Consider the following 13556-nt stretch of genomic DNA (forward strand, 5'->3'; position numbering starts at 1 on the left):
TAGTGTACATGTAACTAACATATATGTATTAAATTAACACAGAACATTTGCATACACTACTTAAAGGTTTGGGGTCAATATGATTTTTTTAAAAGAAGTTTCTCATGCTTATCAAGGCTTCATTTATTTGATCCAAAATACAGTAATAACAGTATTGTAAAATATTACTACTAAAAAAAAACTCTTATCTTAATATTTATAAGATGTCACATATTCCTGTGATGTGAAAGCTGATGGTAGTCATTTCTCCAGTCTTCAGTGTCACATGAGCCTCCAGAAAACATTTTTATTATTATTTTTAAGAATTATTTTTGCCTTTATTATGATAGGTCAGATCAGAGCTGACAGGAAGCAAAAGTGGGAGAGAGAGGGGAGTGGGATCGGTCGGGTCAGGATTTGAAAATCCTTCTAATATGCTGATTTAATACTTAACATTCTATTTAAAACATTTGCCCTGCTTATTATTTTTGTGAAAACCATGACAATTTATTCTTGCTGTTATTTTTTCTAACAACAGCATTTATATGAAATATGTCTTCAGTGTTACTTTCGAATGTAATGCATCCTTGCAGAAAAAAAATACATGTGTTTTATGGAATTTATGCATTATTTGATCTCTCCTGCCATTACCTCACTGTTTTTTCTGGACAGGAGAAGTTTTGAGTTCTGAGAGTTCAGTGTACAATGAAAACCTACTGCAATAACTCATTTCAAAAGATGAAGGAAATTTGATTTTTCACGATATGCCTCCTTCAATAAACCGCTCTGCTGCAATCCACTCCCAGCTTAGAGACATCCTGATGCTATATTGCGTTTCACTGTATATGACCTGATGGATTACAGAAGGTCCACGCACAGTGAAATGGGGTTATATAACATTCTTTATTGAGTTCCCTTCTATCAAGGGCAATGTGACCATATTCAAATAAAACCCAAAGCACATTCTAATGACACTCATAACATAGAAGATACTACTATATTGACTGCACTCTGAAGCTGAAGAAGAATCGGACAGTCAACATCACAGGCAGAAGCAATGTGTTAAGGGAGGGAGTTTAGGATGCCTTCTGATTCATGAGCTTCTCAATATACTGATGGTCTATGGAACCTGTGTGCAAGAGGCATGCAGATGCATTCATATAAAGGACACAAGTTAAAAACAAAACAAAAAGAGAAAATGTGCAACACGGTCAATGGCACAGAATGAAGAAGCTTGCCTTCTGAAGATAAAAAGGGCTGTTTAGGAATGCCCATCCCCTGTTATAACAGTTGCAGGAAGCAGATGGAAATTTGTCATGGTCCCTTTAAGAAGATAAGCACTTTGAGAATAGGGGAATAGTATCAGAGCCCTCCACTAAAGAACGGCCATGGGGCTAGTGCTTTATGGGGTCTTGGTTCAACAACGATCAGTGTAAGACGTGGCATGGGAACACCGTAATCAAATGAAAGGTGCAGTAGTGATTCGCCCCTTTGTCATGCTGTGCGCATGCATGGGGCAACTCTTAAAATCAGCAGTAAGAGCAAAAGAGATTCAGTCCATCAGATCTGATTCCTCAAAACATCTATTTTTCTAAACCTATGATGCTTCAATACATTGTTACACTGATAATAAAACTAGTATGTGACCCTAGGCTGAGGGTTAGCAAGTGAAGATACACAGAGCAAGAGGGGCTCAGCGGGAGAGAATGAAGAGCAAGATGGTGTTTGGTTAACAGCTGAACAAAACACTGAGAGAAGCCAAGTATCCCTAAAACATTTCTCACTGAAAGGGAACAGAGCACATTGTTTATCCATAAACAGTCCAGAGGACGATCCTGGACGTCAATAAATACAATGCAGGTCAACTTGAGAGATGGGTCTTACGTTCAGCAAGTAGGTACATTAGGCCAGGGAAAGAACTTTGGGGAGAGAGCAAAAAGAAAAGTCAGAACTGTCGGTTTTTCTTTTTAATATTATTCAATGAAATATATTTAAGTCTTTTGTTTTTGTTACATAATGGTGAGTCATCAGTTTGCACTGATGCAGGTTGTATTTAAGAATGATAGTAGCTTTCTGGTTTGCGTCAATAGTTGCACAACACTCAAGAGCAGCAGTTGCGGAACTCACCACTGATGGCCTCTTGGGCGAAATATTTCACATCCATGTCTTGATCTGATGCCAGTTTCTCCAGCACTGGCTTCACCTCTGTCTGCAGACAGCTGTAAAAATAAATAAATAAATAAATAATTAGAGCCACATTAAGTGAAATATATTTTTGACATAAAAATCAACTACTGGTTAAATGTGGATAAACACATACTTGCTGTCCAGCACAGGTCCAATCTTCTGAAGAGACTTGGCCACATTGAAGCGTACATTGGCTACCTGGTCATTGGACATCTTGAAAACTACAGGAAGCATGTGTTTGGTGGTAATCTCCTGTCCACACACCTCAGACAGAGCCTAAAATGGACAGTTACACACATCAGTGCTGCTGCAGGGGTTAAAGATAAATTTGATATAAGTTTTTCCCCACAAGTTCTACAGATAATTTCAAATATTTCATGGATGATGCACCATTCTACAAAGAGAATGAGACAGATTTTACTATATTTTATGGTCAAGATGTACATCAAACGGCGCTTTTCCACCTAATGCATCAGCACTAGGGTTGTGACGGTGAGGAAATTTTCCCACCGGTTAATCGACGTGTGACAACACCGGTAATACCGGCATCACTGTGGGGGCGGGGCATTCCCTCTTTTCCGCGCTTTCCTTCGCTTTCAAATAGCTTGTAAAAGCGGTGTGCACATTTTACTTTCACTTTCGAATAGCGGCAATTCGGCGTAAAGCAATTGTTAGTTTTTAGTTTGTTTGAATTTTCCCTCTTTTCCTCGCTTTCCTTCGCTTTTAAATAGCTTAAAAGCGTCATGCGCATTTTACTTTCACTTTTGAATTAACGGCAGTTTGGCGTCAATTGCTTAAATGCAACGTCAAACTCATTTTAGCCTATATATAAAACATAGAACTTTTATTAACAAAACAAATACACCATGCTATAGGGCAGGCTATGCCTAATATAAAATAACAAATAACTTACATAAAGTTTAAATAGGTATACAAAACTGGAAATAGGCTAAGTAAACATGTATATATATAACCAATTAAATAAGAAACGTAGAACGTTTATTAGCAAAACGAGTAAGAAAGCTTGGAGGCACGGCATACACCTTGATGTCAAATAAAATAAATAAATGACAGTTTAAATAAAGTAAAAATCAGCAAATAATGTGGAACCAATTAAATAAGAAACGAAAACTTCCAAAATCACCTTAGATAAACGGCAAAAGTCAACAGGCTTTCTCAAAATCCAAAATATTGCCAAACAGGCGGTTTTGCATTTCGTTTCGAAACTAAATCATCCGCGATCGTCTTGTCTGTCTCACCTCACCTCACTCTTCTTGTCAGTCAGCTTGACTCACTCTCCTCACTGGAGAAATTAAATCTAATCTGTGATGCGACAGGTCGTTCGGCACGCTGCACTGAGCTGCCGCATTCAGTTTTTAATTGTAGTGTCTGTTCTTTTACTGAACTAAATGATTTTTATTTCTATAAAAAAATCAAAACGACGGCGGGGGTCGGTGACGCGGTGGGCAAGTGACTTAACCTAATCACGGCAAGCCTAATCAGCACCAACGCCATACATTCATCTGTGACTCAGCAGCTTTTTCGGCTCATGTTGCATGTATGCAGAATCTTTGTTTGGCTCATGATTAAAATGCAGTGGTTGCCTCTAATTTTAAATGGAAAGAGCACAGACAATGCCTTATTTTGTTTATATGAAGAGATTTATTTTATTTGTGTTACTTGTTTATTTGATTTGGGGCTTGCTTTTAAATTTCAATTTAGTTTTGTTATTTACATCTACACTAATTTAAATGTTGTCATTTAGCAGACACTTTTATCCAAAGTGACTAACAAATGAGGACAATAGAACCAATTAAAACCAACAAAAGAGCATAATATGCAAGTGCTATATTAGTATATTATTATAGTGATATATTTCACTAAGAAATGTGCAGCATTTTGTCCAAGCAATAATAAAAGGACACATTTAATTTATAATTTGTCTTAAATCTCATTTTGTTAAAAAATGATGAAAAATCATGAATCGAATCGTGAGTTGAGTGAATTGTTACATCCCTAAGGCTAATTATGCATTCTTTATAGCAACTTGTTTACCATATTCTTCATTCTTTCAAGCAGACATATTTATTCCTATAAATAAATTTAGATTAATCTTTAGGGCTACTAAAGTTTTTCAGTCAAGAGCAGTGCGTGATTTTCTGTCTTTCTTTTGTTGCTTGATTAACATCAATGACTCGGACAATAGCAACTTAATGAAGCTGCTATCCCTTTAAAACCGAATGCACAGCTGCAATGGATGCAATGTACTGATACACGTTCTCCCTACGGTTTACGTTCACTTAAGACGTAATCAACTGTGTTTACATGAATACTCGTCAAAACGGACAATTCAACATCATTTTGAGTAATTCTCCATTCATGCAACGCGAAAGTACTCGCGCACTGTGAGTAGACTTGTGCCGGTATTCGGTAATGCGATATATCACGGTAATGAATATGCACAATATTGTTATCGTGGGCACTTCTTAATACCGTGAATAATTATATATTACAAATTACTCCGAATTTTGAATGCATTTTAAGAATACTTTTCCCATCAACTGGTCAAAATGCACAGCACCGCTATATGCTGCGTGAAAGATGCACACTCACATGGCAGAACATGTGAGAGACGCTCTGGATGAAAGCGCACTTTCACTCTCTGACAGCAGATAGCGCTAAACTGCAGAAATAATAATAATAATAATACATTTAAATGCAGCCGTTACCCCGGAAACCCTGTAAATAAAGCAGCTGCACTACTTTCTGTTTCTGAATCGTGTTTAAATGATTTAAACAGCCATTCAGATTTGTGTATTTGCCATGATGTTCATCACAGTGCCAAATACTTAAATATTTAGACTTAATATGCTATTTATTTTCAATCTTTTTTTTTACATTTTAATCTGGACTACAACATGCCCTAGATATTGTTTGAAAGTGTTTTGGTTCTTTATTGTTCGGTCACACTTTACATTAGGGCTTCATTAGTTAACATTAGTTAATTCATTAGTTAACAAACTGCCAATGAAAAATTCTTCTGAACATTCATTGATCATAGGTATTCCAATATTTAATAACACGTTGTTAAAATCGAAAGTTGCAACGGTGTTATTTAATGAGCTAACATGAACTAAGTCTTGTATTTTTTAACTAAGATTAATAACTTCTGTAGCAAATGTAGCTATTGCTCATAGTGAATGAAAAAAATTGTTGACGAAAATTATGGCGAATATTATTCATCAACGAAATTAACACTGGACACATGTGCAATTATAGTTATTATGAACATTCCTGATAAGCAACCTACCATGATCAACAAGCCACGCCATACACAGAGAATTGAGTTTTTCATCGAAGAACTCTACACCCTGCAAGCACAAGAAAGAGAGAGAGAAAAAAAGGATACCTCATATCAGTTAGATTAGCTTACGCGACCCAAGGCGACTTGACGGCAAAAAGGTAACAGGATGATTAGTTAAATGCTTTAAGTGTAAAGAGACTGAAGAATAAGAACTGACCAACGGATCATTCCGATCTCTATTTCAGGATAAAGCATTCTAGGACACTGACGGTCAGGACTCACCAGCTGTCCAGCCAGAAGGGGCATGTACTCAATAATTGCCAGTCGTACTCGCCATTTGGCATCCTCAGCCAGCTCAACAATAGCTGGAAGCAGAGACTGGGAAAGCTGGCGGATTCCAATCACCTCGTTCACGCAGTCCAAGTTGGAGATGATGTTGAGGCGAACCTCTGGACACTACAGAAAGGACATTGGCAAAAACTGTAACATTCCGGACAACATGCTAACAAATAACCAATACAACTGAGTGCTGTAATTAGCAACTACAAAAATTTTAAAAAACTATTTGAATTACAATATAAATACTGCATGAAAAACTAAATTACATTTCTTTTTTGATTCCAAGATGGCGGCGCGTTCACACGCTGCGGCTTCTCTCTCTCCCGACAGAAAGGTATTTTCGTGTTTTTTTGTCTTGTGAGTCGCAGGGTTTTTGTATGTATTCGTCGCGTCTATTTGTTTCTAAGCGCGCATATAGTCGTGAGTTTCTGCTCGATGTCGGCAGAACCACATTTTTAGAGTTAAACTCTGCCCACGCCGAAGAGCTGCGGGATCTCGGTCTGCTCCGGAGGCCCACTCCATCACCGACCCCCACTGCTGCATCTCGCCCACAGCGGAGGCGCCACAAGCGGCGCGAGAGGAAGCAGAAGAGGGGTAAGCGCGGAGGTATCCGGGCTAGGCTAGCGGCTAACCCACACAAGCCGGCTATCCCCACCATCGTACTGGCTAACGTACGCTCTTTGGACAATAAACTGGACTACATCCGACTACTACGCTCAACTCAGAGGACTGTAAGAGACTGTTGTGTTTTTGTGTTCACGGAAACATGGCTCAACAACAGCGTTCCGGACTGCGCTATTCATCTCGATCAAAATACAAAAAATAAATCTAAAGTAAAAAATTTAAGAAAAATTAAAATGATAAAAGCACAAAAATAAAAATTAAACTGATAAATATAAATGATAAGCCTAAGTAGGGCTAGACGATTAACCAAAAAGGAATCGAAGCCAAAATTCAGAACCTCTAACCGACATAATTTTCCCATGTCGGTTAATTAGATTTTTTTTAATCCTATTAATACTTTCCTATTAAAAACATACCACCGCAGTAGGAGCTCAATGTCAGTTCAAAACAGTGGACCAACCAGAAGACCGTGGAGGCGGGGAAAGCAGTGCCAGCTTTTATTTAAAGTAGCAGGTTGGCATGGCAACTTCTGTATTTGACGGCAACATGGCAGAGTAAGCATTTTGCGCTGCGCTTAAATTTTTTTTAAAATAAAACCCTGAGCGCTGCGTCTCGCGGTTTTAGACACAAAGACGTGTTCTGTGTGAATAGCCAGTAAGAACCTAGAGTAAATACTTAAACATATAGAGTGACAGGACAAAATCACTGAGCTAGTGCCCTGCTCTTTCTCTTAAATCAGACGTGTTCTATTACATTCATTATTTAAAACATTTGTTTACAGGAGATGCAAGTTATTTTCTACTTTTCACATTGCATTATTTAAAATAATATTCATTTACAAGAGATACAAGTTATTTTCTACTTTTCACATGACAATATTTAAAATAGAGCCCGACCAATATGGATTTTTTGGGGGCTAATGCCGATACTGATATTAGGGAGTAAAAAAGGCCGATATCGATATATCGGTCGATATTCTTTATGTGTAGGCTATATTATAGTACAGTATAGTCAAAATTACTTTATATAGAATACAGTATATAGTAGGGCTGAACGATTTTGGAAAATCTAATTGCGATTTTCTTTACCAATATTGCGATTTAATATGCAATTATTTTTTTAAAGCTCTTTATGTTCTGTATTATTCAACAAAGACAAGCTATAAATCATTGTATAGTATGACCAACACACTATTATATATAGATTAAACATAAATGTTCTTTTCTGTAGGCCAGGCCTATATGTTACGGTGAAATTAGGTGATGCATAAATTGATATGAATGACATTTTTATTTAACTACAATAATCACAGTATATTGACTAATTTGTTGAACTTCCAACCTTGTAAGCATGTAATAATTATGTTTAAATAAGCCTGGTGTAAACATTAATATGAAAGTCAGTAACAAATCACACAAACTAAAGTAGATTGCAGAAATATAAAAACAAATCTGTTGCTTTACCACACTACTTTATGTAATTCAAAATCACTGTAATAAACATATGTAAACATGTGCACTGCACTTTTTAAACACTGTCTGTTAACTTTAGACCAGTGGTTCTCAAACTTTTTTGGTCGCACCCCCTTTAAACCTATAAAAAAAATTTGCCCCCGTTTCCCGTTTCCCGAATCCCCATCCCACCTCAGACTACCAAATAATTTCACTAAACATGAAAAATGTACACTTTTTTAATTAAAAAAACCTACAGGGAAAAAAACACCTGCGTCACTTGAAACATTGAAAAATAGTATAGAGAGAATGACTTATTATTATTCTCTCGCTGTTACTCATTTATTTTTTGTGGGTTTCATGCTGTCCGCTAAGGCATAGGACACACAGGCTTTCCTCCTCACCAACGACATTAAACACTGTGTCTACACCGTACGCAGCGGCAAAATACAGAAGAAACCATTATAATCAGTGACACGGTCTACACTGGATGCGACGCGACATTAAACTGATGCCTCGTTCTATTTATGACGTACTGACACAAAGTTAAAATGATTTGCACTGGTCGCCTTTGTCGCGTCAGTGTAGAGCTGTTGCGGCGCGACGCACAACTGTAGCGTCCGGTATAGACACAGTGAGTGAAGCCGAGATCAAGATATGCCTCGTCATATTTTCTGCATTTAGCATTTGAATGACCAGCAACTGCCTGGGTCTGTGCGACTTCATCTATGGCTTTTCTCTTCCCTTTCACAAATCGATCCATCTCCCATTCTAAGTTACGTCCTTTGGCTGTTTACCGTTTTATTTCTTTTCTTTTTCTGCTGATGGCCCACGCTCGACTTGAAGCAGCGCTGCTTAGACCGATGGGTGTGTGTCATCAAAGTACTGAGAGAGCTAAGAGAGCGCGGACGTCTCCTTAGGCTTTCTCATGCTTGCCGTACTTTGATGTCATACACCGATCTGATCTTCAAGTCGAACACGCCTCTTTACTCTCGCGTGTCACGTGACCGTATAATCGCAGCCTCTGCGATTGAAAAATCGCGTTATTTCATATCGCAATATTATCGCAAATGCAATTAATCGTTCAGCCCTAGTATATAGCTTACATCAGTGTTTCTCAACCCTGGTCCTGGGCGACCCCAACACTGCTCATTTTGTATGTCTCCCTTGTCTGACACACCCATTTCAGGTCCTGGAGTTTCTTCTAATGAGCTAATGAGTTGAATCAAGTGTGTTTGATTAGGGAGACACACAAAATGTGCAATGTTGGGGGGCGCCCAGGACCAGGGTTGAGAATCACTGGCCTACATAAACAGAATATATATACATAAACACATTTTTTGCAATGATAACTCAAATGTGGTGATCAAACACTTATAAAGATGTGACAAACATAGGCCTATGTAGTGGAGCCAGGGTATTTAACACTTTCACAATAAACTTTATTGTTCAAAAGGAGTCTGACATCAGTGCACTTAACAGTAAACTTCACTTATTATAAATAACTAAACAAATAGAACAAAATATATATACATAAACACATTTTTTGCAATGATAACTCAAATGTGGTGATCAAACACTTATAAAGATGTGACAAACATAGGCCTATGTAGTGGAGCCAGGGTATTTAACACTTTCACAATAAACTTTATTGTTCAAAAGGAGTCTGACATCAGTGCACTTAACAGTAAACTTCACTTATTATAAATAACTAAACAAATAGAACAAAATATATATAACTTGAATTAAGAAATTAAGCAAGCTACTGCCAAACATACAGGGGCAGGTTTATGCAGGAAAAACAGCGTTTCCAAATGTAAACATCTAAAATGAATAAATAATAATGAATAATATTTTGTATAATAATAATAATAATAATAATAATGTATAATAATATTTTATAATAGAATAATATTCCGCATTATACAGTAAATTCCGTTTTTATGACTAGATTCCGTGATTCCGTCCATGTTTTCTACATCGAAAACCCGCCCCCCCAAAGGCAACCACCGCCCCCCTTGAAGGTCAAGTTAATTGTATTTAATTTTATTTTCTCTATAGCGCCAGATCACAATAGCAGTCATTTAAAGTTACCTTTCCTATAGAACAGGTCTATACCTTGTTCTTTTATTAAACAAACAAAATAGCCAGTCAAAATAAAAGTTTGGTTTAACTTGAAGACACTGCGTCAGAAATATATTGCGAATGTTCAGTTGAATGTACGTAATAGGCTACTAATACTACTAAAATTATTAAAACCTTATTTTTAAGAAATAATCATACAATATTTCTTCAATGTTTTCATTGTAATATTAAATCCCCTTTTTTTTCCAAAAATAAAATGTTTAATTTTCATTAATTAAAAGATAAATTAAATGACTGTTTTGTGCCTTTAAAACAATGTAAATACACAATGCAGAATTTCTGAGGAAAAAATCATTAGGCTATTGTAAGAATAAATTAAACTTGTTTTTATGCTTTCAAATAATTAGACATGTTAAAACACAGAATTTGGTAACAATAAAACATAAGGTTGGAAAAAAATAAAACATTTCATAGGGACCTAAACATGTAATTTGTTAAACTTTTGATAAATTGATGTTAAGTTTCATGACTTTAATTAGACATGTTTTTTTATTAAAGGGGTCATATGATGCGATTTCAATTTTTCCTTTCTCTTTGGAGTGTTACAAGCTATTGGTGCATAAAGAAGATCTGTAAAGTTGCAAAGACTAAAGTCTCAAATCCAAAGAGATTCTTTATAAAAGTTAAGAGTCAACCACGCCTACCTAAAACAGCTCGTTCTAACACGCCCCCACATACCTACGTCACGATCTGGGAAGATTTGCATAACGCCGCCCAAATGTTTACGCAAAGAAAGAAGGCGTAACTTTTATTCTCGTTGTAGTTTTGTTGACGCTGCAGCCATGTCCTGAAGACGCTGTGTGCTTCGTTGTGAAAGCGAAACTACTGTGTTTGGTCTTTCAAAAGAGGACGATATCCGCTTTGTCATGCCTGGAGCTGATCTGTGCTGGTCGCTGAGGGAATACATCAACTTTCATCATGGACAAAGCGGAGTCCAGCCCGCCTTAGCTCACTCTATCCCGGCCTCAGCGCACGCTAAGCCGGGGCTTCCCCTCACGCTAGGCCGCTGTGTTTTTCGTTGCCACTGATGATTCAAACGCGAGTTTTGGGCAGTAGAGTAGGACTTGTTGTTTGTCATTTCTCCGATCACAAATGCAGACAGAGTTTTATGTTTACGCGATGCAATGCAACGCAACGCGTAAAAAGACAGTATAAGTCATTATAATCAGTAATTGTGTCCCCACTGGATGCAACAAATGCCTCGTTTATAATGGGTTTTAATGATTATGTCTCGTAGCTCCGGCCGAACATGGCATCAACAGTATGTGAGGGGCGTAACATTTCCGTCTCACGCTTGAGGTATTCGGTCAATCACAACGCACTGGATAGCTGGCCAATCACAGCACACCTCGCTTTTTCAGACCGATGAGCTTTGTAAAAATCTACGCATTTCAAAAAGGAGAAACAATGTATAGTATGTGGAAAATAATGTGTTTTTTTTTTACTTTAAACCGCATAAACACATTTCATTACACCAAATAATGTTCTTTTTAGCAGCATCATATGACCCCTTCAATTAAAATAAATGTAAACATTAAAAAGGAGTCCAGAAAAATTAAAACCGATTTTTTGCGAATGAATGCGCCGAAGACGCATGCCGTGATGCGCAGATCAGCTCTAGTTTCTAACGTCACTGAATCTGCAGTTAAAAATGAACTATCCATTCATCATATCATCATGCAAAACTAAGAATTAGAATCATTGTAATGAGACGATCAAATATAGGTGCGGGTGGGTGGCGGGCGGATCATTTGAAGCAGCGGACTCGGGTGAAGTTTGATCTCATCCGCGCATCTCTACACTACACTGACCTGGGTCGTCAGCAGCAAACAATGGGGCGCGAACTAAGTAATTACACCATTCAGAAGAATTTAATCTGCATTATATGGTCTGTAAAAAAAAAAAAATTATATCAGCGGCATATCGCCGATACTGATATATCTGCGACAGGCTCATATCGACCTATAATGTCGGCAAAACGATATATCGGTCGGGCTCGAATATAAAATGTTTTTTTTTTTTGCAAGAGATGCTGGTTATTTTCTACTTTTGACATGGCAATATTCATTTATTTGGTTTGCAAACAATGAAAGAAATGCACTCTTTCATTAGAAAAAAATATCCCACCTTTAATAGTTGAGTATACAGTATTTGCAGTACAAACCTTTAATGAACCATGAGGGCAAGAAAATAAATAAATAAAATAATCGTTCAATAATTGTAATCGAGGTAATGTGTTCAATTAACTGAGGTTTTGATTTTAGGTCATATCGCCCAGCCCTATGTGCATATATTAACTATTAACTATATTTACTAGACCGACACTGGTTTACTTTAGAGGGAGAAAGTGTGTGTGAGCTTCTGCGAAGTGTCATGTAGCTATTCCGTTGCAAACTATTTTATTGATAGTTTAAAGTCTCCGGGAAACACTGACAAGATGTGTATGTCTCACTGTGTGCGAGTGTGTGTGTCTGTACAGTTTGTATGGGAAACATTAGAAAAAAATATCCCACCTTTAATAGTTGAGTATATTTACAGTACAAACCTTTATTGAACTATGAGGTCAATTTTTTTTTAATTAAAATAATCGTAATTGAAATAAAGTGTTCAGTTAATCGAGGTTTTGATTTTAGGTCATATCACCCAGCCCAACTAAATATATAAACGATATGCCAAATTACAGTATATAAATATTACTAAAAATTAGGGCTGCACGATTAATCGCAAGCGATATTTAACGTGCATCTTATCAGTAAAGCCGGTTCTTTAATCAGCGGTAAATCTCCATCACCTGCGTGGGATTCCCTGACAAGATGCGCATTAAATATCGCATGCGATTAATCGTGCAGCCCTACTAAAAATACTAACGCTGATTCCATTTTCCCAATAAAATTCCTTATTAATCTATTAATCTCGTCCGCAGGAATGTTAACCATTAAATGTCAGTGTTTCATGTCACAGTGTCAAGTTTTCATCAGGCTGACAGGCTGACAAGGATTTTTTTCTTTTTGTAGAACAGTGCAAGAACTGACACAGAAAGCAAAACAGCTTCCTGTCTTAAAACATGGATCAATGCATGCTGTAGTCCAGGAGCTGGCTTTGTTCTATTTATTTTGTGCAGTCTGTGTGACTGACAGATGTTCAAAGACTTCTCCCAAGCAGTTTAAAGAAGAGCGATCACAATACAGAGAGCAGCAAGCAACAAAAAGACCCAGCAAATAAAGAGATGAGACGTGAGATAGTGTGCCGCACTCATCCATTTATCTCTCACTTCAATGCTTTCTGCTTTTCACTAAAAGGCTAGCATTAGCAATGTCTCACCTTGACAGGATCAAAGTGAGCAGTTGCACAGAAGTATCATCTGTGACTGGAACATGACGCAAATTACCACAGCCAGACCAGTTTATTTTTATTTTTAAATGTTAAATTCAAATTACCAGAGCCAGATGTGCTGTCTCTCTCACACACACACACACACACACACACACACACACACACACACACACACACACACACTCACCTCATCT

At 37.3% G+C, this 13556-nt stretch overlaps 1 protein-coding gene across 1 annotated transcript in view; it reads right to left on the bottom strand.

The window, feature by feature from the left end:
• Window positions 1–863: 863 nt before the first annotated feature.
• Window positions 864–13556, bottom strand: part of LOC107600790 (serine/threonine-protein phosphatase 2A 65 kDa regulatory subunit A alpha isoform-like) — a 26463-nt gene continuing 13770 nt past the window's right edge. Inside the window, exons 9-13 of the mRNA XM_016292756.1 lie at window positions 5753–5926; window positions 5457–5537; window positions 2300–2442; window positions 2107–2198; window positions 864–1898 (exon numbers count right to left, since the gene is read on the bottom strand). Coding sequence (XP_016148242.1) covers window positions 1882–1898; window positions 2107–2198; window positions 2300–2442; window positions 5457–5537; window positions 5753–5926 — 507 coding nt within the window. The 3' untranslated portion in view covers window positions 864–1881. The remainder of the gene's footprint in view (window positions 1899–2106; window positions 2199–2299; window positions 2443–5456; window positions 5538–5752; window positions 5927–13556) is intronic.

The sequence above is a fragment of the Sinocyclocheilus grahami genome, unplaced genomic scaffold (assembly GCF_001515645.1).
Source record: "Sinocyclocheilus grahami isolate Dianchi unplaced genomic scaffold, SAMN03320097.WGS_v1.1 scaffold291.1, whole genome shotgun sequence".
NCBI lineage: Eukaryota > Metazoa > Chordata > Actinopteri > Cypriniformes > Cyprinidae > Sinocyclocheilus > Sinocyclocheilus grahami.